The sequence below is a fragment of the Carassius gibelio genome, chromosome A17 (assembly GCF_023724105.1).
Source record: "Carassius gibelio isolate Cgi1373 ecotype wild population from Czech Republic chromosome A17, carGib1.2-hapl.c, whole genome shotgun sequence".
Lineage (NCBI taxonomy): Eukaryota > Metazoa > Chordata > Actinopteri > Cypriniformes > Cyprinidae > Carassius > Carassius gibelio.
Genome location: NC_068387.1, coordinates 25,079,122 through 25,104,789, shown reverse-complemented (window position 1 = coordinate 25,104,789; position 25,668 = coordinate 25,079,122). Strand labels below are relative to the sequence as shown.

Sequence of the window (25,668 nt, the reverse complement as noted above, 5' to 3'; positions counted from 1 at the left end):
TGTGTACATAACATAAGTTCATAAAAACCTCTGTTGAGCAGCTATTGTCTCTGGTTTTGACTTCTCAGGCTAAACAAAAAGAGGAGGCTTTATTTCATTTTTCTACAAAAGCTGGCGTGTATTTCCGTATCATCACACCACACGAGGTAAACAGACAGGAAAACACTGTTGTTGTGATTTGCATGAGTCTGAAGGTCTCCTCAGGTGGGATTCAAAGCAGAACGACAGGATGAATTTCACTGTGGCTTTTCCTAAAGAATATCTCTCACTAGGTCAAACCGCAAACGCTCAGTTGGAGGGAAGTCAATGGTTCGGCATGTAAATGTACTTTATGACTCCTTTGTGCTCTCGGTGAAGCAGTTTTGTAGACCTGGACGCTCGCTTTATAGATTGAGCTTAATATTATTCATTCCAAGATCAACTACACTTAAGGATTTTGACGGAAAAACAGGGCTTCTGATGAAAATACGGTCGTGTGCCGAAGTACATCAACAGAACCGCAATCACTGACGTGCTTTCCATTGAGCAAACCCTCTTTATTTCTGAAAGATGAAATAATAAGTGATACTTTAGTAAATTATAAAGTGCTCTTCAGCTGATGATGGCAAATCCAGACCTGCATCACCGGCGCTTTAGAAAATGATTAATGCTGCATGAAGGTTTGTAGCGATGACTTGAGTAGGGCCCTGTGTTTTAATGGTTTAAATAAATGTTAGTATTCAAAAAGCATGGCTTATTAAATGAGATCATAATTTATCAACCAAAATATTTATTAAAATTGGAACATAAAAATATTTTTAGGGCCCTATTAAGTGTTTTGTGTGTGTGTGTATAACTTTATTTTTCCCAAATTCTTTTTTTACTTCCACATTTTTTTCTGTGCCGTTTCTGGACTAGATTTGTTTAAATAATTCCTTTTATATTTTTGCAATAAATAAATAAATGCTGCACTAGCAGTTTTACTGTTAAAATTACAACATATAGGAAAATTATGTGATATTTTTAAAAGTTGTAATGATTATTATTACTTTGGGAAGTACATTCTACTGTAATGTTATTTATGTCACAATTTCTTCACGTTAAACCCAACTCTTATTTTGACATGTTGTCATGAACTTTCTGTGGGTATCGTATGATGATATTCACTCAACATTCCATGACATTCCACGTTTTATACAGTTAATTCCAAATCATATGACTATACTTGAGACACAAGTGTTTAAATGCGTTAACATATGAAAAGTCAATTGTTCTAGACCAATTCTTCTCTAAATTATCTTGGAGCAATATGTAAATGGCATATGAATATGTTAATCAGTTGTTACCATCGGTTGGAACACCTCAGAGTTTTTTGAATAAGTTTAGACAGGAAAACTCCTGGACTTACATCATGCTCTGGAGCTCAGGGATGAAGCTGGTGGTCTTTCCGGATGTGCGTCCGGCCGCGGTGCTGCTGCTGCTGCTGGCTGCCATTGGACTCGCAGCACTGTTGCTCATCTGTAACACACACACAACACACACTCAAAGCCTGAGCAATTAGAAAGCCACTTCACACGCAAAACGCTTCCTGATGCGTCCAGCGACAGGACGGGAAACACACCACATGTTCAGAGCCGGACACGTTCAACCGGAATCAATGACAAACGCCGCTCAGAGAGAGAGAGATTTAGCCTTTAAACATGCGAGACTGAATTATTTTTAATGCCCAAAGCAATGCTGATTAAACTACTGTAAACAATGACTGAAAATGTTTCTTTTAGTTCAAAGGGAACAGCAGACGAGTTTAAAGTCTGTGTTTGTCTAGTATTTACCAAATGTTTGATCAGTACATATATTAACATTAAGCACTGAATCTAAACTAAACATACAAAAAAGCATTTAAATTCATTTCCATGTAAGGGTCAAATATATAAAATTACCCACTAAAAGCGTTTCAGTAATAGTCGACCAATATGTATTTTAAAATTCTGATGACATTTTAGATAAAAACTGATTAGTGACCTAAAAATATTTATTTTATGCCAGAAATTCATACTTTTTTCTTTTAATCTTAAAACTTTATCCTACCATTTTTAAGTTCAAATTTAACTTTGAGTCCTAGATCTCCAAATGTGGACTCAAACTTATATATTTAAAATAAAAATAATAAAGAAAAAAAAAAGAAAAAAAAAAAAAAAAAAAAAAAAAATATATATATATATATATATATATATATATATATATCCACATAATACACAAAATATATACAAAATTATATAAATATATATATATAAATATTTAAATGTTAAAATACCAAATATATATATATATATAAAATAAATAAATAACAATAATATTAATATTTGAAACCTGAAATCTGCTCTATCCATTGATAAAGCTGTTTGTAGAAACTTGGAGGCTGGGTTTATTAATCGGATAAATTAAATATATTGGCATTATGAGACTCAGCATACATCGTTCATATACTAGCCTATTATTTGCTCATTATCTGACTTTTTCTGAACTATCAGAGCACGTCGTCGAGCAGTTAACATTCATCACACAGCTATCTGCACAGTTCGCAGTTAGACTTACTTTAATACAAAGAAAACAAATTAACAGGATGCTGACACAAACCCAGAAATGGAGCTTGTCAAATTCAAATGTGTGCAGAGATTTCCATTTGGAATCACGGACAGGTACATCGTCACGGACCACCAGCTTTATTTGAACAAACCCTTGGTCTGTTTGAACCTTAATCCGGCGTGAGAGACTCAGAACCCACAGCCTTCCTCCAGCATCAGACTATCAAATCTCACAGGTGGACGCTCCTTTTCTTAATGTCAAACCAAAGCGACATCAGTTTGAATATGCAGTTTGAAAAATCTAAGAGATTTTAGGCTTGTCGTACAGCTTTAGAAGACTCAAAATACAGCACGATATATATATATATATATATATATATATATATATATATATATATATATATATAGATATATATATATATATATATAGATATATCTATATAGATATATAGATATATCTATATATCTATATATATATATCTATATATATATATATATAGATATCTATATATATATATAGATATATATATATATATATATATATATATATATATATATATATATATATAGATATCTATATATATATATATATATATCTATATATATATATATATATATATCTATATATATATATATATATATATATATATATATATATATATGTATAAAGATGTATATAAAATGTGTATATATTTTGTGAATTTTTTTGTATAAATTGTGTACAATGGGCACTCATTTTAAAAATTAATAATATTAAATACACTGAATTTTTTTTATAAATTGCATATACAAGTTTACACATTTCATTATTTATTAAATAACATGAACATTTAATACTTTCTGTGAAACTTACATAGTATTTGATTATACAGTTTAACCATTATACACACAATATCTAACAATATAGATAGATTACATTGTTTCAAATAATACAAAATATTAAATATTAAGACTTTTCAGTATAAATTGATTATACAAGTTAAACTCACAAAATATCAAATATTTAAACTTTTTACCTAAAAAATAAAAAGAAATTTACACTCATAATTGCGAAAAATCAACAACAATACAGATAAAAATAAAATAAAAAATACATTTACAATAATAATATTAATAATTAGTATTAATATTATACTTTTAGTATAATTTAATAAACAATCAATTTATACTCCGTTCAAAATAACAATAATAATGTTAAATATTTAAACTTTCTGTGAATTTTGTATAAATTGTAGTATATAAATTATAACCAGTTAACAAAAAAAATAAAATAAATAATACAGCTCTCGAATCTCAATAATGCTCATGTTTGAAACTGGAGAATGAGATTTCAAAGCTTAGTCTTGTCATAAGGCTTCAAAAGACTCAAAATACAGATCATACAGAATAACTTTCATCATTTTTGGAGTTTGACATCATACGTCCCAAATGGCTTCAAAGAGCACCCAGGACATTTTTCAAAATGTATTTTTCCGTGTCCCACAAGAATGACAACATCATTTGGGTTTGGAACGACATGAAGGTTAATAAACGAAAGCCGAATTGTCATTTTTCAGCGAAGCTCTCCTTTAATCAGAGCCAATATAAATCTTAATTCTGTCTCAGAGCGACATGAGGCTAAATGTTCCAAAGTGTCACCAAAGCAAAAGCAGGGCCTTTTTCTTCAATAAACACATCCCAGCGTAAAATTTCCTTCTGTTTTCGCCCCCTCTGTTGGATGAAAGATAAAGCTTTTGCTTTGACTGGTGAAGGCAGATGGTCGCCATACTGGGCAAAACGAATTCAGATGTGGCAAATGAATCAAGATTACTTCAACATGCAAAAGGCTTTGAAAGAACAGAAAAGGGAGCCTTTCTATTTATTGCATTTTCCTCTGTGTAATTAAATAGTCAGGACTTTTATGTAGCTTCCACGTCTTTTTTGTCGTTTCTACAGACGCCTAGTTAATTTACTCATTTAGTCGCGGGCATGAGATTTATTTTCGTCGATTCTGCCAAGAGCAGTAGTCCTACAGCGTGTAAATACGGATGAATCTAAGTGACATAAAATTATTTGAGGAAGGAGTCTTTTACTACAGCCCACAAATATCAGCATTCAAAGACCTCCAACATATTTATTTCTTCTTCATCCAAGACAACTCCAAACTCCAACCTTCCGCCGCATGCCGTTTCAATATATATTCGACTATATTTTTCATTAATTACAATTACCCCAACTCAGCCGTCTTCATAAATTTACAGACCATCATCATCATAACTGGGGGAAAATCAGAAACATATTTGGCGCTCGCAGTCACCGAAGAAGGAAATGTAACTTAATAGTGCGTCTTTCTCGAGGCCCTAATGAAGTGGCAAATGCGATTCAGAGCCATTGGATGTTTTATTTCCCTCCTCCATCCTCGCCACACACAGCAGCGGCTGCCTGCGTCTGTAAAATCAAGCGAAATCCATTTCTCTCACACCGAAACGTGTCGATTAAAGGCTCTTGGACGTGTGCTTGGACAGGAAGGAGGAGAAATGGCTCACACATTAAAATCTCCATCATCTGTGTGTGAGTGAGTGTGTCTCTGTCTCTCTCTGTGTGTGTGTGTGTGTGGGTGTGTGTGTGTGTGTGAAGTTTCCACAGAGTCAGACTTCATGTCGAATGCTGAAATCACTCTTCCTAGTCTTTCAAACAGCCAAGGTTTTACAAACAATATACATGAGGGAAAGTCTGTAATTTTTTTCCTTTTTTTCCTCCCAGAATAAAACACAGAATTGACTGTGGAGGAAGAAAAGAGTATTAACCCTCAACTAATACAGGCACATGGGACTTTACAATAAGAAATCTGCTATTTTTTCCATCTTATTATGATTTTGAACAAACATTTAGCATGTTTAATGAGCATTCCGCTAGGTCATTTGGCTTAGCATGCCGTTGTAATGTTACAAGACGTTACATGAAAGCTATTTACTGTAACAACTTTACATTGTAAAGAATCCAAACAGCTAAAAGTATTTCAAATGAAAAGATTCAACGTTATTAAAGGCATAATGATGTTTGTGGTACTGTTTATAACACACTTTATAAAATAAAAACAACAGTGACTCGAACCGAACAGACAGAGCTTTCAAGTCTCGCTTTCGGTTGGCGTTTAAACTGAATAAACAAATGGCCAGAACTGAACTGTAACCTCACACGTTTAAGTAGGTTAACTGAACATTTTTACCTTACGTTATGAATTATTCAATCCATCCACATGTGCTCTTTCAAACTGCGAGGCACTTGTCTCTGATGTAAACACAACGGTCAGCGCGTGTCTATTTGACGTCACGCGGCTCTGCCAGGGATTGTGGGTAGTGGAGTTTTTCACGGTTATATAACGCAATAGACTGCGGTGGCAAGCGAGCGCTGCTGTAGTTCTGCGTTTGCACTCGTCGCATAATAAAAGACGAATTTAAACGTTAAAGAGCGCCACCAAAAGAGCTTTTGAGATTCACTCAGTTAAAAAAACATTAGAAAAAACTTTTTTTTTTAAATTATAATTATATCATTAATACAATCTAAAAATATTAACATAATTGAGTATTAGCTACATTTCGAAAAAAAAAGAAAATATAAGTATGATTAAAATTATTATTTTGTACTTTATTATTAGTATTAATATTAATATTAGTATCGTTTTTATCATGTTACTGCCTGACTTTCTATAAAGGGTCATAATTTAGAAGGGTGAATGAAGGGAGGGACTTAAATTAGTTCAATATACTTGAATGATATTGTTGTTGTCTGATCTTGTATAATATTAACTTTAGCTTGGACTCCTTATCTGTCTTTAGAAATAGGAAATGAGTCACTTCTCTTCGCTTGTTTGCTCTCTGTCTAGTTTGGATGAGTGGTGTTTATGTCTCTTTATGAGCCTTTATATCTCTCAGTATTAGCGAACAGTGAAAGAAAACTCTCTGTAGCATATTGTTGAATATTTTGCTTAATAAATGTTCAAAGTTCGTTGTGTGTATCCTCATTGAACTTGGAACGTATTTACTTGATCTTAACATTTTAAGCCTATTCAGTCACAAATGTGTATATCGTCTCTGTGTGTATTTAATGCATTGCTTTGGTAAGAGAAGGGAATATCAAATAACTGAACTGCTCATTTATTTTGATGCCATGAAATGGTGCTTGGAGACAATGACGTGCTCAAGACTCATCAGCATAATAATCCTCCTGCTTCTGCATTTATATATAAACCACAAAAAACCTGAGCTCACCCAAGTCCCTGCCTCCTAAGACAAACCACACAACGAGACAAAACACTGCGGCTTTCCATCTTTCTAACCACAACCTTCGGAATCACCTTTTTAACCCTTCACAAAGTCTCTGCATGGAGAAAGAAAGCTCTTAAGGACTTTTGCTAACTTTTTTTTTGTTTCACTTCTTATATGGTGGTACGTTTTAAGAAGCGCGTTGAAGAGAACTCTTGCTCCGCGCGTAATGCGAAGCGACTCGGTTTTATTCCCGATTTTGACGCTTGTTAACGCAAAGGAGAAGCAAGATCTCCTTGTTAATTATGTCGGTGGTTCCTCTGAGCGTAACTAGGAGCTCCCTTGCGTTTATTTCCACGAGATTCGCCTGTAGAGCTCGCGCGTAAAGCCGGAGGGGAACCGAGCATCTTTATCGCTTTCTGGAAAGCGCCTAGCAGACTTTCTATACTAGAGCCCATCTGCTTGTTTTTAATCGAACACACAAACTTTGGTGCTGGTTTGAAGTGCCCTTACCTTTGCTGACATTGTTGTGATGCGCATCCCGGTAGATCCGAGCACCAGCCGCAGGTTCAGTCCGCCGTCCAGCAGCCTTCAGCCGGTGGCGGGGAAGATGAGCGATGCGCCGCAGGAGCAGAACGCGGCGCTGCCGAGACTCCGACAGCACGACAACCGGACGATGGTTGAGATCATCGCGGACCACCCCGCCGAGCTCGTGCGGACGGACAGCCCCAACTTTCTGTGCTCGGTGCTGCCGTCCCACTGGAGGTGCAACAAAACTCTCCCGGTGGCGTTCAAGGTCAGAAAGACGGTTTAATAAGATGTGATTAAGAAACGTGTTTTTTTTTCTTTTCTTTTTAAACATTTAACAGACCAGTATTTGCATATGGTTAAACTTTATATGAGAGAGTTCTGGCTATGTGCACGCACTATTACTATATAGTGATCTATTCATTTATTGACATATTACAACTTAATAGATCAGTAGGCTACACCTTTTTCGTTCATATACGAATGCATTTTTATTATAAATTTAAACTAGGGAATAATTGGTCCCATTCAGATTTTAATCTCTTTTAAGATCCAGTCAGCATTAAAAATACATTACATCACATAAAAATACACTTTAATATTAGTAGGAAAGAAAACACAATCATCACTTTTAATTCAGATCTCATATCGTATCAAACTTTTAGCACTACTTTTAACACTTTTAACCAAAAAAAATTTAAATCTGGAGGGTTTTTACTATTGTAATGACTTTAAATGGTTTATAATGTTTTTATCAGTGTTTCTTTTCCACATAAACAGGTGTGCTTTAATAGATTTAATATTTTTTTTAGCATGTTCGGATCAGATGTTAATGCATGGGAGTTACAGATGTTTAAAATGAGGAATCCTGGAGAGAGAGAGAGAAGTGAAATCTGAGAGATTTGAAGCTATTCATAGATACAAACACATGCATGTTTAATCACACGGCTTCAGTTACACACAACTATTAATACTTTCACTAAAGACAGAGTATTTCCTACGAACAGAATGCAGCTAGTATCTATAGCATGCTTGTTCTGTTAACATACTTTTGTTCATTTATTTGAGCTTGTAAATCTGAGCCCTCCTGCTCACACTGAACATCTTCTATTTGCCTGAATAAAACCTCATTTTGCAAGTTGTTGCTTTTCTCAACAACAAAAGATTTAGTTGCTTGTATAATTTGCATGTTATAGAAAAATCCAAGTTTTGAAAAAGAAAACAAAAAGTAGCACGAAACAACCTTTGTGCATTTAAGAAAAACACTTTTTGGCAATACATAAATGTTTTTAGACATTTATTTTAATTTATATATTTTTGGTTCTAAGGCTTTTCAGTCTATTGAATATATTTGCTTTAGATGCTATGCTCACTGTTCATTGCTGGATCAATAGTAAAGTTAAAGTATTGGTGTATACTGACTTCACCAGATGTTTCTGATCAATTTAAGTGGAATTCCTTATATACACAATTTAAAAGGTCACATTTAAATCTGTGTAGTGATATATTTGCAGGTTTTAATATATTTATCATGTTATTAACCCTATGAGGCCAGCAGACTTGCTTCATAATGTCACTTCTAATCAGGATCACAGGCCTGTTTTCATCAGAATATGAGACTGCAGTGAAATGCAGGGTAAATTACAGCGGGACAGTCACGCGTGTCCGTTTCTGTTCAGGTTGTAGCTCTGGGAGATGTTTCCGATGGGACAGTGGTGACGGTTATGGCAGGAAATGATGAGAACTACTCGGCAGAGCTGCGAAACGCCTCGGCTGTCATGAAGAATCAGGTGGCGCGTTTCAACGACCTGAGATTTGTTGGCAGGAGTGGAAGAGGTTGGTACTTCCAGTTTAATTTTATTTAGTCTTCACTGGCCGCTTTGTTTGCTTTGGCTTAATCATAAAAAAGTGTAAAATCACGCAAGACATTTTGTTTAAAATAAATGACATGTTGGAAATAACATTTCGGCATGCAGTGCACAATCCAAATGGATTGACATCATTAACAGTCTGATCAAATGGATTGATGAAGCATATAGATTGCTTCTGTGTAGCCTTTTTTATGCAATTATGCAAATTATGCACTGCATGTTTTACATGAACACAATGGGACTCTGTCCAAAATTCCTCACTTACAGAAATACTGAAAAGAGCTGCAGAATTGGAAGCGAACCACAGAAACGCATTATTATTTTCCACCAGCGTCCAACAATTTGAGTGCTTCCATGTTGAGAATAAGAGTGCTTTCCAAAAAAAAAAAAAAAGACTGTCATTTAAGTATTCCCAAAACATATTGCACCAAAAAAGCATATTGCACCAAAAAAAAAAAAAAAAGAGTAGCAGGCTGTAACCGTTGCAAAATAAAACTTGCAAAGTATTTCCAATTCATTCACTGGCTTTTCCTATCTAGTACTTTTCTGTTACATACACCCTACACACATGGAAAAAAAAGTCTTTAATACGGGAATGCGGGCTCAAAGTGCTCACAGACTGCTTATGTGTGGATGAATGCTGCTTTTGATATGCTTGCAATTATTGTCAAAGACAAAATCCCACTCTTGTGATCCTGTCGGAAGAAGGCATTGAGCGCGCAGGCCTTTGAAGCGTCCCGGGACAGACAGTGAGATCAGAGGAGAGGTCTGTCTGCTGCTGGAGGCTGTGTGTACTCGGGTTTGTGGTCTAGACTTGCCCTACTAATCCACACGGGCACTTAATGTGAAGCACGGACGTGTGCAGCAGGGAATCCCTCGCATGGCACTCACAAACAACAGACTAAAACACTTGAAAACAGCTCCAGGTGTTTGGGGAAGTGCGCTCCACCTGTGGGCTTCTCGATGGCTGATACAGTATGTATATCAATGTTGTCTGATATTTAGTTATTATTTTCAGATTTATCAGTATTAACAGAAGTGGCCATTCTGCCAGTGTTCATTCCAAAATCTGAAAAAAATTATAAATATATAATAATAATGCATTTAAAACAGTGTTAATTTTAATAATAATAAAAAATGTTTATACATTGTTTTTTTTTATATCATTGTTAAATACATTGATTGAACTGCATTGGGAAATTACATTTTTGTAATAATATTATTATTTTTATTTATACTTCTGTGTAGATAGATAGATTAGTAAATATTGTGTAATGTAATAAAATGTTAGCTTTAATTAATTACAATTATTAATGAGACACATGCAACATTTTTATATCTAAAAAACATGAGATAAAAATATATAAATATTTTTAATTATATATATAAATGGTAAAATTAATATCTAAAATGTTATGTATAATAATATATATAGATATATATATCGATATATGCAATGTCTATATAAATAATATATTACTTACATTTTAGATATTTATTTGACATTTTATATATGTTTATTTATTTATATTACATTGGTCATCAGACATCCTGTTTGATAGATGTTGATATATTGTTATGAACTTTGGACAATAAAAAGAAAAAAATAAATCAGTTAACCACTGCTTTAAACAACATGTACAGATCGTAAACTAAATGCATGAAAAATATTTGATAAAAAGAGATTTTTTACTATCCACTGACAAGGCTGCTGATAGATTTTGGAATAAATATGAGGGAAAAAAAACTGTTAAGTCGTCCTTGTGGACATGAATTTGTCAATAATCCACCTTATAAATCAGTCGATTACAACTCTTTAGGTCTGTGGTTTCATTTGATAATGTATCTGTGATCAGTCCGAGTGGACATTGGCCGTGCATGCGGTGGTTTCTTGACCAGTCGGCTGGTCTCAGTGCATTCCTGCACCAATGCATGTCCTCACACACCCTCAACACTATCAGTGTGCATGTGTGCACATCCGTGTTATCTCCTCACAGCTGTCACAGTCAACAGGGCCTTGGCCCGCATGGAGACCCACACCTTCACAGGCTTAAGTTTCTTCTATCTGGAAGAGGAAGTCAGGGAGGAGATAGCACGGCATAAAGAAATTAGATATGGAAAACGATACGAGGCGCGATGTGGAAGATTAGAATAAAATCGACCACAATCAAACAAATAACAGCAGAAAAAATAACCCGCCTCAAGTTTCTGAAAGCAACTGCATTTTCTTGATTTACGAAGAAACACTGTTGTGTTTTCAGAAGTATTGCGCCCTTATTTATGAATGGATTTGGATAAGCTGGTTCGGTTAGGACAGGGCGGGATGTTTTTTGTTGATCAGGACTTTATGCATTTCAGATGTAGTCTGTCTTTTTCCGGTTTAGGAAATCATTTTGAAAAGAAAACCCCTTCTGAATGAGCCAGCATTTAGGATATTTTTAGTTGCTGGACACCAACCGTTGGATGGCTGGCAGATGCCAGGGTTGGTTAAAGCTGGGCAGGACCACGCAGCCGTGTGTGTTTGGTATCAGCTCGCTGGGATGGGCTCGGGTGGGTCTGTGAATGTGCTTTTGGGGGCTTATGGATGGATTCCTGTGGGGGAAAAGAAAAACAAATTACTTTAGCAAGACTTACGGCATTGCATGTACAAGAATTAAACGTGGGAGTGCTTATACTATAAAATGTTGTTTAATTAATTATATGTTCAATCATGCTTTAGCAAGATTTTTGCATAATGTAATCAAAGAATGTTGGTAAATCAAAAACGATGCAGTTCTAGAAAACACAAATGCACATGAGAAACACAATAGCTAATGATGCAAAAATTAGTCAATTAATCCCAGTTTGATGGATAATCTAGTAAGAAGCCTAAGCCAAGTGTAGCTGCCTGTTTCCACCCACTTCTTCCTGTCTTATTGCAGATCGCGGCTCTGAGAATGTGTCATGCATGACTTCACAGCATGCATTGCACATTACTGCTCAGTTTGCCTCATTAGAAGTATTTTAGTATTTCCTGTGTGCTACTGACAGAAAGCGTCACCTCTTTAGTGTAACAATATCTCGCGTTGAAATTAATTGGAAGTTTTCTAAACACTTAGCCTGAACACATTCATGAACATTTCATCTGAAAAATGTTAGCCAGCGAAAGGTCACATAATATGAAAATCTGTGACCGCAGGACCTCACCTTCACACCCAACTCTCAAATGTTCACACATAAAAGAACAACGACTTATAACAGCACAGCTGCCGATGGTTATTCTTGGCTGTTTTAAAAAAGGAAATCCAAATGCCAGTGCATGAAAAGTATTGTTGCTTTATAAAATTATTCATATGTGATGTTAATGTATAAGCTTAAATAATTAAGCAACAGTAGTTTTTAGTCATTTTCTTTAATTAAAAAAAATCCTGAAGAGAGATCCACTAGTAAATATGTATGCATTACTTTTTTAGCAGTATCAAATCTCTTTAATATCAATATGATACATATGAGTAAAATATTTAATTCAAAATAAACATCTTTCTTTAGATTAGATTAGCTTTATTGTCACTGCACATGTGCACAAGGTACAAGGCAACGAAATGCAGTTAGCATCTAACCCGAAATGCAATAAGTACACAATACCTTTAAATATATTTACAAAACATGACAAATATTTAAATGATTCACATATGCTTTAATATTTACATATTAATATTATTTATAACTAATATTATAAAGTCACTGTTGTACAGTTTATTCCACTTGGATGGACGCTATATGAATTCTAGCATGGTCTGTTTTATGCATTTCTGATTTGTCATGTCCAACAACTGATAGTTACAAATTCAATGCTCAGCAAGGGTCACTTTCCAAACTAATTCCATTATTTCATTGCGCCCAGGCCTTTTCAATCGCCCGAGTTCCTCGCAGTTAAAATCCCACCGTCACCAGCAGAGAAATGCTAATGACGGGTGGCCATGAATGCGACACATTGTCCAGCGGATTAATCGGGTTTGAACCTTTTTGTGTTTCGCAGGAAAGAGCTTCACGCTGACAATCACAGTATTCACGAACCCACCGCAAGTGGCTACTTACCACCGAGCCATAAAGGTCACAGTGGACGGACCGCGGGAGCCGCGAAGTGAGTACCACCCCAAATATCACACACATCATGTGACTAGCGCACGCAAAACGAGATGAATGATGTTGTGCAGCATCGTGGCACAGCGCCCCGTCCGTGCAGCCTGATGCATGAATTGATGCACAGATTGTGTTACTGTACTGTTTTAAAAATGAATTCAGCACGCCTCAATGCACAAAGACGGCCTTTGAGGAGCAGCAGGCGTGTTTAGCGAGAGGCAAATACAAACACGTGCTGTCAAGGCCGCTCGACTTGTGAAAATGTTTACTGTATTGGCCTCTTGTGTCTGTCCATCAACGTGCTCTTAAGAGCGAGCACCGTACAAATCCCTCGACCTTTGACCTGCACTCTGGATTTGTTCTCAATGGAATATTAGCACACTGCGCAGTACATCCTGCATACTGTGCTGTTTGCTCTGTGCTGCTGATGGAGAAACATGAATAATGTTAGCAGAAAGTAATATCTATTTAACATTTTGTGACTATACATTTTTACATAAATGAATAAAAAAAAATGTAATTAAAAATGCAACATAGTTACACTTTAAAAAAAGAAAATGTAAATGAGAAAGAATGAAGAAAATGTGAAAATGAAGAAAATGTGCACTCAGGAATTGCTTGTAAATTTCACAATAAATTTCTAAGTATGTTCGTTCAGTTCAATGCATTACTTGTTGTTTCTTTGTAATTATTTGTGAAATTCACTTACAATTTCTAAATAAAAATTAGAAACCACACTTTTTTGTGTCAAATAAAAAATATTTAGTATCAAAGCCTACTTCAATCATGGGATAATATTTTTAAAAATAAAAACTAATGGCAACTTATATATATATATATATATATATATATATATATATATATAATAAAATTTTGAAAATCTGATATTGCAAAATATAATCTAAAAATTGTGGAATATAAATGCCAAATTGCAAAAAAAATATGAATTGTGAGATAAAAAGACGTGACAGAAAAATTGTAAAAAGTCAAGTCACCTTTATTTATACAGCGCTTTATACAGATTGTGTCAAAGCAGCTTTGCAGTGCTGATAATGCAGGAGGACAATAGAAACAGTCCGTTTTCTCAGTTCAGTTCTCTTCCATTAGTGTCAACTATGTTGCCAGACATGGTGTCCTCAACTAAGCAAGCCACAGGTGACAGTGGCAAGGAACCAAAACAAGACAGAGAAAAAACCTTGGGAGAAACCAAGCTCAGTCAGGAGGCCAGTTCTTCTCTGACCAGATGAAACTAGCATGGTGTGTTTTAATTCCACGCTGCAACACCGTTCAGATTGTGCAGAGGACTTGTCTGGTTCCAGTGATCTTGTGCTGATGGTCGTCGAGATTATAAGGTCTAACAAGGGATCTGTTGACATATCTAGTTGACATATTGTAGTTATACATAGTCTGTAGGGGTCATCTCTAGGTGCTGATCCACCATCTGGACTGGATCTGGTGGCTGCGGTGACCTCGGAATAACAATGAAACAGACTAATATTAGCGTAGATGCCATTCTTCTAACGATGTAGCCAGTACATTGTATGTTATTGGAAGTGATCCCAGTTAGTATGTTATGTGTAAGTCAGGTTAAAGAGATGGGTCTTTAATCTATATTTAAACTGCAAGAGTGTGTCTGCCTCCCGAACAATGTTAGGTAGGTTATTCCAGAGTTTAGTCGCCAAATAGGAAAAGGATCTTTTCAAATTGCCTGAGATTTGAGAACGCAGCGGACGTGGATGACAATAATGTAACAAGAGCCTATTGAAATACTGAGTTGCTAAACAATTCAGGGCTTTATAAGTAATAAGCAATATTTTAAAATCTATAAGATGTTTGATAGGGAGCCAGTGCAGTGTTGACAGGACCGGGCTAATATGGTCATACTTCCTGGTTCTAGTAAGAACTCTTGCTGCTGCATTTTGGACTAGCTGTAGTTTGTTTACTAAGCGTGCAGAACAACCACCCAATAAAGCATTACAATAATCTAACATTGAGGCCATAAATGCATGAATTAACATTTCTGCTTTTGACATTGAGAGCATATTTAGATGGAAAATTGCAGTTTTACAAATGCTAGAAAAACATGGTTTTCAAAGCAAAGATTGCTATCAAATAGCACACCTAGGTTCCTAACTGATGACAAAGAATTGACAGAGCAACCATCAAGTGTTAACGTTCTAGCATTCCATGCATATTCCATGATATTCCATGCATACAGACAATTCACATACTGTGCACATTAAGAATAGTATGCTAGTACCAGTATGTACATTATGCATTAAAGGAATAATCCAATGGTTGGTTTACAAAGAATTCAGGATATATTTCCAGACAAAATCCATTTTGTACAGTACATCAATATTGGGTCATTATGTGATCACCTAGATTCATAAAAACCATTGAGATATTTCTCTGACGTAAAAGAAAAACTTTAAAGTTTTACCGATATATAGAACAGAGACTTGTCACAGAACAGAGAAACAGCCCAGTGTTTTCTCTCTCAGAGGAACCTGATCTGGCAAAAAGCTCCAGTTATACTTCAATTATGAAAAAGCCGCTTCATCTGAGTTGATGTCTGGACTTGTGAGTTGTGTGCACCGTTTGCTTCAACTTCTGAGTTGCTCTCACTACCTGAAAAAAAAACCTGTTTGAAGACACTGCCAAATTTGAGTTTTCACACTGAGCCCCAGGAGCAGTAAATACACACAAGCTGTCATGAATTACTTTCATGTGGCAGAGAATAGAACCAGGAACACGCCGTGCTTGACTTGTCTTTAGTAAGTGTTTATATTCAAGTCTGTTGCAGTCTGACATTACGGCCAAACTTCTTAACAAGAAGACCTTTCGTGGTGGGATAATCTAATAAAAGTACATCGCATTCTGTCAGCCGTTAACGCTGACTGACAGATGTTTCTTACGCTTAAGTTTTATGCAAACCGTTTTGCTTTCGGTGGTGAAATTACTCAAAGCTTTCGTGATATGACAGCAGGCTTTAAATATGCTGTTAGTGTACGTTTCTAAATGATTACACAGAAAAAAAAATCACATTAACTTTTAAAGAGGGAGCGGAAAATCATAAATTGATTCATGCCGTTAAGCAACCGCATAGAAATGTGTTAATAGTGCCTGCCTACTTTTTCAGTTTCACTGTTTCATTCATTTTTCTTTTGTGGATTATTTTAAAAAGTCTTTGTATAAGAGTTCATTAGCCATGAACCAAACCAACCAGCTACTGTACAAGGAGAATCACATTATGAACTTTGATTGGACTCAAAATAAATCTGATAAAAAGAGAGTACAAGACTGAACAGCTTTAATGAGGGAAAGAACTACAATCCCATGAAGCATTTGGAATGACATAATCATTCCATAATAAATGATTTATGTAAATGTGATACATTTATGTAATTTAAAAGCTGAGCTCACTGCAACTATCTGATTGGAGGAGAGTTTAATAGCAGAGATTGCTGTTATTCTGTGATTGGTGGAATTATCTTCACAGAATCCAGGGTAATGTAGTCTTTCCCCACAAAATCCACCGTCCATTCTTTAAAAAATAAGTTGAAATAATTGCATCAAAAATAGCAAATACTAATTATTTACAATCCTCTGACATTACAGCATGTTTGTCTTGAACCCCTCTTAAATCCTTTTACAAATCTTCGACTCATTCATTTCGTAAACTTGTTTTCTTTGAGTTAGCACAGGTTTTGTAGTTTTGAAACTCACTCACTGATCTGAGCGTACAGCATGTACTTCGGTTTTTTCAATGAAAGAAGAAATACTTGTGGATAATTTTGACAATGTTCACTCAAAACCTGAGATGCATAAACTACATGATACAAAACCTGTGCTAACGTAAAGACAACAAGCTGATGATGATATTAAATCCAGGTTTTGGTAATAATACACTGTAGCACTATGTGAAATTTATAAGCATTTTTGAAAGGGAACACCATGAGTTTAACGAAGTTGGAAAAATCCCCCCGAGAAAGAACCAAAATTATCTACTTTTTGGGGAAGTTGTTAGACCCTACTGCTCACTAGCATTTTATGGCTGCATTGAACCCAACATGAGAGTCAAGGGGTTATCACTAAAAATCGATTTCCAAATGGAGAACATGAATGGAATTTATGAATTACATTTTTTTTTTTTGACTGTTACATGCAGCGTTAGCATTTTGTGTGATTAATTACCTCTCACGCGGTCATACGCAGAGACACCGAGTCTGATGAGCGCTGCTGTAGATCCGGCTCTGGTGTGTTTGTATGAAGCTCATGCCAACCTGCCTGGCACACAGCTGTTGTATTCAGAGATAAGCTTCTGGCGGCAAAACCAACAATATCGCTTCTTGATTTCTTCCTTCTTTTCCTCCTCGTCTCAATTAACACATCTGGCAGCAGCGTTTTGGATGCACTTGTGATCTTCATTCATTACGGATTAATAACACCCTCGGGCATCTCTGATGTGAGGGCCTTTCATCTCACACGGCTCATTCATCTTCCGTTTTTATCAATTATTTCCTTTATAAAGGAAAAGAACAGCCATGACTATCAAACATTGTTTCCGTTGGTGTAAACACAAACGTTTTAGCATATCGCCGTGTTTATTTCCTTCAGAGGTTTGGAAATATAGAATTATATAGTTGGAGTAAGAACTTTTTATTTTGATAATAAGTATCATTTAAGAAGTATATAATAATTAGGGTTATCATCATTAACTAAAATTAAATCATTTTTATTATGTGAAATAAACATTGACTGAAATAAAATAATAACTTAATTCTGATAGTTGCCAAGGCAAGATTTCACTTTTTTTTTAAATGAATTTTAGGAGCTAAAATAACTACAACAATAAATGAAAAGTTAAAAGAAACCGTACAGACATTTTCAAAAAGAAACTAATAAAATTACAACATTACAAATTAAAACTTTAACTAAAATAAAAATGAAGACCAAAAATATATTTTAAAAAAAGTGTACACAGTAAAAAAAAAAAAAAAAAAAAAAAAAAAAAAAGAAATATATATATATATATATATATATATATTATTATTATTTTTTTTTTTTTTGGATATTAATGATACTAAAATAACATTGGTATAAACATACAAATTCAACTAATATAAAAATTTTTAAATGTACTCAAAATATGTTCACTCACCTTTGTGTTGTGCATGACTTTCTTTCTGCTGTGGAACACAAAAGAAGATATAGTTGTTTTTTTCCCATATAATGGAAGTCTATGGGGTCTTAAAAAAAGGCCAGCCTGTATGAGAGAAATGAGAGTGACATCATCTGAAAAGGAAAATCATTTCAGAGACAGAGCAAGATTACAAACTATTTTCCTTTGGAATAACATGCAACAATGAATCACAAATGAGACCAGGAAAAATTCAGATGAACAAGATACATTTTGATATAGTTTCCAAAAGGGGGATTCCAAAAGAATTTTGGTAAACATTTCATAAAATATCCTATTTTTAATAATCTAAAGAAATTTTTGTGCAATGGAAAGATTCTATGGATGCTAAAGATTCTTCATGGAACCATTAACGCCAATAAAGAACCTTCACTTAACAGAGAAAAAGATCACAGTAGCTTCATCTGAGGTTTGCTGAGGTCTTTTATGTAATTTAATAGCTTTTATCTTTAAGCAAATGATGTTTCAGGTCAATCTGCTCTCCTTCGATCCCACACAATCTATCCCAATGTATATTTCTCACGTACATACTGCTGTTTCTCAGCGGAAGCCAGGTGGCCAGGCAGGAAATGACACATTTAGAGGCATTTCGAGTTGTGCAACGTCCTGTGAGTGTGTCATGTAGCTGCCTCTGCCTCTGCCTGTTTACACATTCCTCCTGCGCTTAAGAGAGAAAAACAGAGAGAGACACACACACACAAAAACTCACATTCAGAGACAGCCAGACAGACATTCAGAGCTTCAGAGTCATTCACTTCTTTCATTTGCTCACAGGTTACTCTTTCATTGCTCATGTGGGAGATTTAATCATGTTCTCCGTTAAGTTTATGCATCAGATTGTCAAGTTTCTCCTGGAATTCCGACACAAGTGAGATCATTGTTGACATACAGTATAGTAAGAGCACAGAGCACAGGGTCATTTTCATAAAGGTGAAACATATGAGGTTTAGGAGACTGGATTTGCTCTGCTGGAAAATCTGGTCTGGTAGACCATCTTAGACCATCAACAAACAACCAGATCAGTGTAGACCAGCTAGTCAACAGATGTTCCAAAACACAGCTAGCAGCTAAAGCTGGATGTTCCATCAGAGAGGAGAGACTGTTCAGATCAGTGTTACTATAGTATCATTGAGAGATACATTTTATCAATAGTTTGAATTACTTTTATATTTTCCATTTTTATTTAATTTCAGTTAAAGTTTAAGTAATTTTTGCTGCGTTTTTGTTATCTTTATTATTATGTCTATATTGTTTTTATTCATTATTATTATTATTAAAAATATTTTTTTTTCATTTCCATTTGATTTTCGTGAATTCTTCATTATGTTTTACTCATTTTTATTTTTATGTTTATATATATTTTTTTTTTCTTCTAGCATGTCTTTAATGTCTATTTTGTGTCAGTTTGAGCAATTTTAGTGCATTACATATTTAATTTCAGATAATGTTTTGATTAGTCTAGCATTATAAAGTATAGATCATTTTTATTAATCATTTAAATTAATTTTTATATTTTTATATTTTTCAATTTTTTATTTAAACATTTGAGCAATTTTGTTGCATGTATTTGTAATTATCATTTTATTTATTTATTTATTTATTTATTTTTGTCTGTTTTGTGGTCAATGAGAAATACTTTCTCAGCAACTAGCTGAAACAAAATAAGTTGTTATAATTTATAACATTACCTTTAGTCCTCGTAACGATGTTTCTATGCTTTTAGTCGATTATAATAACCCTGATTGCGATCTCAATCCTAACTTCAGGAGAAAAACAGCATCTCACATCTACATAGCTGAGTGTTACTATAGTAAAACTGCTTGATTAACCTGCATAGCATGTATGTTTTCATTGTTAGGTGGTCCACACTGTTTAAGCTATTGAGAAAGTGCAGATATATTTTGTCTAGAATGAAATTCGCCAGCAACGCCTACTCATTTGAAAAGAAAATATCACTTTGGAGATTCAACTGGAGACTGATCCAATTATCTTCAGCCAATGGGAGCCAAGACACACAACAAGACAAGCATCACTATTATTGCTTTAGCTATTGAACTCAAACCGATGCTTGTTGCGCTGTACTTTAGCGAGCGATCAGACTGAGGGTTGGATGGTGTTGGTGGTCGGTCTGGTCGCACAGGGCTGTGAGTGTGAAGCACACACTGCTGTAATCATCTCTCGTGTAACTGTGGTTATTAAGAGTAATTTGGACTAATAGACTGGGAGGAGCGGCTCAGGCGTTTCAGAGAAGGGCCTGTGTTACTCCTACCACCATGACTGCCAGTGTTCCTCGCACACCCTCATAACAGCGCCATTCTTACATCGATATCTGATCCTTTAGCGCTGGTTTGTAGGTGGGCTTGAGAAGTGAAAGACAGCCTGTTGAGTCTGGAAGAGGGAAAAGAACAAAATCAATATACAGGCACACCAACTGATTCTTATAATGTCACGTAAAACAAAATTATTTATTAGATAAGCTGGCACTTTAAAATAGACTGATACAGCAGCACACATAATGCATTTGGACTGTTTATGGAAAGTTGGCTTCTCTTATGAATCACAGATTTAAAGAGGGTAGCATCATTTTAATATTGCACTTAATAGCCTAAATTTAGAATGCAAATAAATTTGCAGAGTTTGTGTTATTTTATTATTCATCGAGACACTTATATATTTTTATAAATATTTTTTATTTGTTTATGTTGTCTATTTTTTTTTTTTAACTTTAAATGTGTTTTTGTAATTGTATTAGTTTTATGTTTCTTTTTGTTGGTCCTTTTTTTGTTTTTGATTTTTATTTAAGTTTCGGTTAAAAGTTATTTTAGTAAATCAAGTTAAACCAAATGAAAATGAGAAATGTCTTATTTTAGTATCACATCACTGGAATGCTAATTATATTTTTATTAATATTTTGAGCAAAACTAATTAAAAGTATATTTTTATAATTTTGTTAAAGTATTTAGTTTCAGTTTTAATTAACTATAACTAACCTGCTTGGCAACTAGCTGAAGTAAACTAAGTTTAAATCATATATATATATATATATATATATATATATATATATATATATATATACATATATATATACACACATATATATATATATATATATATATATATATATATATATATATATATATATATATATATACATACATACATACATACATACATACATACATACATACATATATATATATATATATATATATATATATATATATATGTATTTATATATATACATATATATATATATATATATATATATATATTTTTTTTTTTTTTTTTTTTTTTTTTTTTTTTTTTTTTTACCCGATGGACCATAAATAATAAATTGATAAATTTTCAAATAGATTTCTTCAAATATACAAAACTGTTCTTAAATGGACTGTACTGTAGATACAAGTGCTCAAGTGCTGTGATATAGCATCGCTGAAAAATAATCAATAATTTTAAGCACAAGATTTGTGCACATCTAGACTAAGGTAAACGTATGTGAAGTGCACACTGGAGTCTCTTGCTTTGCCCGTGTTGGCTCTGTTAATTTAATGCCACATCACATTGGGGAGATGGAAAACATGGCTTGTTTTTTAAAAGGTATTTGCCAAGATTATCGGTGACGCTGTGTTTTGACTGCCATGAAGACGGCTGGAAAAGAGCTATTGTCTCATGCAGACCTCAGCCAAACACGTTTCATAGAGAGAGCAATACGGTAAATGGTGTAAATGTTCTGCTGATGGAAGCTTTTCCACCATTATCTAATTTGCACATTTCTTTTTGCTTTTATCTTTTACTTTCTTTCTTGTTTACTTCTCATTAGGTTTGAGACAGTTGAGGCTAAAGGACCCTGGGGTTAAAGGCACTGATTGTATGTTTACTCACAAAACACAAAATAACAACAAACACTGCATCAATATCATAATCACTTATGTTAATAGACAAATTACTGTATGTTACTCAATCATTGCTAAATCAAAAACAAATATATTTGCACCAGCAAATGTTTGTTTTTAGATATATATGAAAAAATATAAATAAGGTACTTTACTAAGGTATATTTTTTCCACCTGATTTTTACAAATAAATAAATACAATACAAAATAACAACAACATAAAAAACTATGTTTAAAATATAAAATTCTAAATTTAAATGCAATTTTTTAGGTTCAGTTAAAGCACACTTATTTGACTTTTTATTTTCGTTTTACACAAATAATATATTTTTTTAAATAAATCTCATTTTTCTTACTAAAAATAAGTATATTTCCAACTAGAAATAGTTTTTAAATAAACTGCTAAATACTAAATACAAAAAAAAAAAAAAAAAAAAAAAAAAAAACGCTACATTAATATTGCAATCACCTGCTTATGCAATAATTTGCATTAAATTTTGAGGTTTAATTAAAGCAAGCTAACTCTGCTGTTTTTCACACAAACGGTAAACAATACTAAACTAAATAAATAAATAAAACATATTACATTTTCCCCATATATCATATATATTTTTTAAGAAATCACATTTTACTTACTAAAAATAAATTCCTTTTTTAAATAAATATATTTCTATTTTCCCGTTAGCCCTGTTGTCCTCCACCTCAAAAGAAGCTTGAATGCTTTCCGAGGCTAAAGGAATGAATGAATCTTTCTCCTGCGGCTTCAGTGTTGTGCCACCACATGCTTCAGTGTATTGTTTGCATAACAGCTTCTGACAATCAACATATTGCACATCAAATCTTCTATTGAAGTCTGATTGTTTACGCTGTGGTTTGTGTGGAGCCGCTCTAATTGCTCAAAGCTGAAATGAGCATTAGCCGTGAACCTGTGATGTTTCTCTCTCTTTGAACGTGGCTCTGCGTGTCCAGACAGGTAGACGCACACAGAGCGCGTACAGTAGGCCTTCAGACAAAAGTCAACCACTAAAGACCAATAAAAATAAAGCTAATGTAGGATGGCTCACATGAGAAAGATCTGCTCGTACTTTCCACATATGAGACGTGAATGTAAGAAAAGTATGCAACTTTTGGTAGAGAAACCTGATGGCTTCAATCAACACTCTGCAATACACTAGTCCAGTATAATGGCCAGCTCAAGTGGTTTATATTTAGCTGTTTTGGAAACATTGCATTCTTATATATTTTTTTAGGGAATTTTGTGTTAATACTAATGGTTTATATTAATGGCTGGCCTTTAAAAAGTGGCTTGCAAATCTCTCATTATGCTACACTATCACCAGGATTCAGTCTTGTTTTTTTATTGTTTTATTTTGGGGGTTTTGTATATCTTTTTGGACTGATTGGTCATTGATCTCAGTTTATGAGTTAAAAAAGCCTTATTTGTGGATCATTTTGCCAATATTTGCTAAAAAAAACTAAGGTGCATAAGCTACATGATACAAAAGTTGTGCTAATTGAAAGAAAATAAGATGATAAAGGATTTAATCTGACAAGTTAGCTTTAGTCCAGTGTGAAAACATTAACTAGCATTTCTCCGGGTCAAAATGACCCAGAAAACAACATGAGGAAACCCAGTGAGCCGCCTTGCTGTCTACTACTTACTCAACTGCTGCCTTTTAAGTGAACCAGAACTACAGAGTAACGCACTGTTGTTAATAGAAACCAAGTGTTTCTGCCCAAAATAACATCCTTTTCATTTATCAAAATTGTCTCTTGATGATAAATATTACTTAATTGTCTCATTCATGTCATTGAAGGAATAGATTACCCCCAATTAAATTCAAATTACATTCTGTCATCATTTACTCACCTTTGTGTCTTTCCAGACATGTATGAACTAAAAGAAGGTATTATAAATATATGTCACATTTTATGATTTTTTTTATTATTATTGAAATAAGTCTCTTTTGCTCACAAAGGCTGCATTTATTTGAATAAAAATACATTAAAAACAACAAAATTGTGGAATATTATTACAATTTAAAATATATTTTTTCTATTTGAACATATTTTAAAACGTAATTTATTCCTGCGATCAAAGCTGTATTTTCAGCATCATTCCTCCAGTCTTCAGTGTCACATGATCCTTCATGATCCATCATTTGCTGCTAAAGAAACATTTCTGATGTTGAAATAGTTGTGCTGCTTCACATTTTTGTGGAAACAGTGATACATAAAATTTTTATATGAAGAGAAAGTTCAAAAGAATAGTGATATTCTGTAATATTATACGTCTTTTTTGTATAAAAAAAAAAACACACTGACCCCAAACGTTTCAACAGCAGTTTATAAACACACACACATGCATTGACTATTATGCATTAACCCCAATTGTGTCATTGCTACAAAACAGAAGCTATATGTCCTCCTCTAAAATATGTGACTTTTAGAGACCATTGCAACTAATCCGACTAGATCGATACATAGATCATCTTCGTTTTTCAGGATTCTGGCTTTTCTGGCCTGTGGAGACACATATAGCCCTGCTGTGCATGTTATATTTACGACTCGCATGGGGCAAATAGCCGATTTTTTTGTCAGTTTGCCACTAATTAACCTACGGCACCGAGTCGGTCTGGCCCCAGATCACCCCTCAAACAAATACATGTTGGCCCTGAAATAAAAGTTTGCTTGTTGGAGTCATACGCTTGCATGGTGTCTGATTTATAAAGCTGTAGTAGCATGTGTGCCCCTTCTTGGCGAAGTCGACTTCCTGAAGCTCTGAACACACGGACCACACAGGCGACTGGCAAACCTCCAGCGCTGCTTGGCTGCCGTCAGCTTTCTCCATTTCTCTCCCCCCTCTCCGTCTACTTCTGATCCTCAGACTGAGCCGGCGTTCGGCCCCGTCCTGTCCTTAAAAAGCTTTTTTCCCCACTTTGCTAATTTCGTGGGAGCTGCCATGTGAAATAATCCATTGTTTGACTCTTCAGAGGAGTCGGCCCTCCGCGGCACGGCAATTAAAGAAATGAAATCTAGATGGATGTATGTTTCCCTTTCTTCTTCCATGCATTTTATTCCCCGTGTCGCTGCGGCGTGATTGATGCGCTCTGACGGCTCTGGCTGATATTTGATGTTGAAAGCGTGCTGGTGTTTAACGAGCACGGGGTGTTATTCCGGGTCACGGCACCATCATATGGCAATTTAACATACAGGCGGAGCTTTCACCAGCAACACGGCCAC

General features: G+C 34.5%; 2 protein-coding genes and 1 long non-coding RNA gene across 6 annotated transcripts in view; 1 reads left to right on the top strand and 2 right to left on the bottom strand.

Annotated features, from left to right (window-relative positions):
• supt3h (SPT3 homolog, SAGA and STAGA complex component) overlaps nucleotides 1-7,469 on the bottom strand; it is a 104,115-nt gene extending 96,646 nt beyond the window's left edge. Inside the window, exons 1-2 of one of the 3 annotated variants that reach the window (XM_052530186.1) lie at nucleotides 7,322-7,469; nucleotides 1,388-1,497 (exon numbers count right to left, since the gene is read on the bottom strand). In XM_052530186.1, the coding sequence (XP_052386146.1) occupies nucleotides 1,388-1,497; nucleotides 7,322-7,348 (137 nt within the window). In that variant the 5' untranslated portion in view covers nucleotides 7,349-7,469. Of the gene's footprint in view, nucleotides 1-1,387; nucleotides 1,498-5,772; nucleotides 5,889-7,321 lie in introns of those variants that run through there. The other 2 variants (XM_052530187.1, XM_052530188.1) reach the window with 2 other exon arrangements.
• The window catches only part of LOC127933302 (runt-related transcription factor 2), a 57,352-nt gene that overhangs the window by 15,490 nt on the left and 16,194 nt on the right, over nucleotides 1-25,668 (top strand). For both annotated transcript variants that reach the window (XM_052530185.1, XM_052530184.1), the window contains exons 3-5: nucleotides 7,357-7,604; nucleotides 9,016-9,172; nucleotides 13,226-13,330. In XM_052530185.1, the coding sequence (XP_052386145.1) occupies nucleotides 7,357-7,604; nucleotides 9,016-9,172; nucleotides 13,226-13,330 (510 nt within the window). The remainder of the gene's footprint in view (nucleotides 1-7,356; nucleotides 7,605-9,015; nucleotides 9,173-13,225; nucleotides 13,331-25,668) is intronic.
• Nucleotides 10,823-19,527, bottom strand: LOC127933304 (uncharacterized). The gene is made up of 3 exons (XR_008147487.1): nucleotides 18,494-19,527; nucleotides 17,527-17,853; nucleotides 10,823-11,799 (listed from the first exon to the last, which is right to left on the bottom strand). It is a non-coding gene; the product is annotated as an uncharacterized LOC127933304 (long non-coding RNA).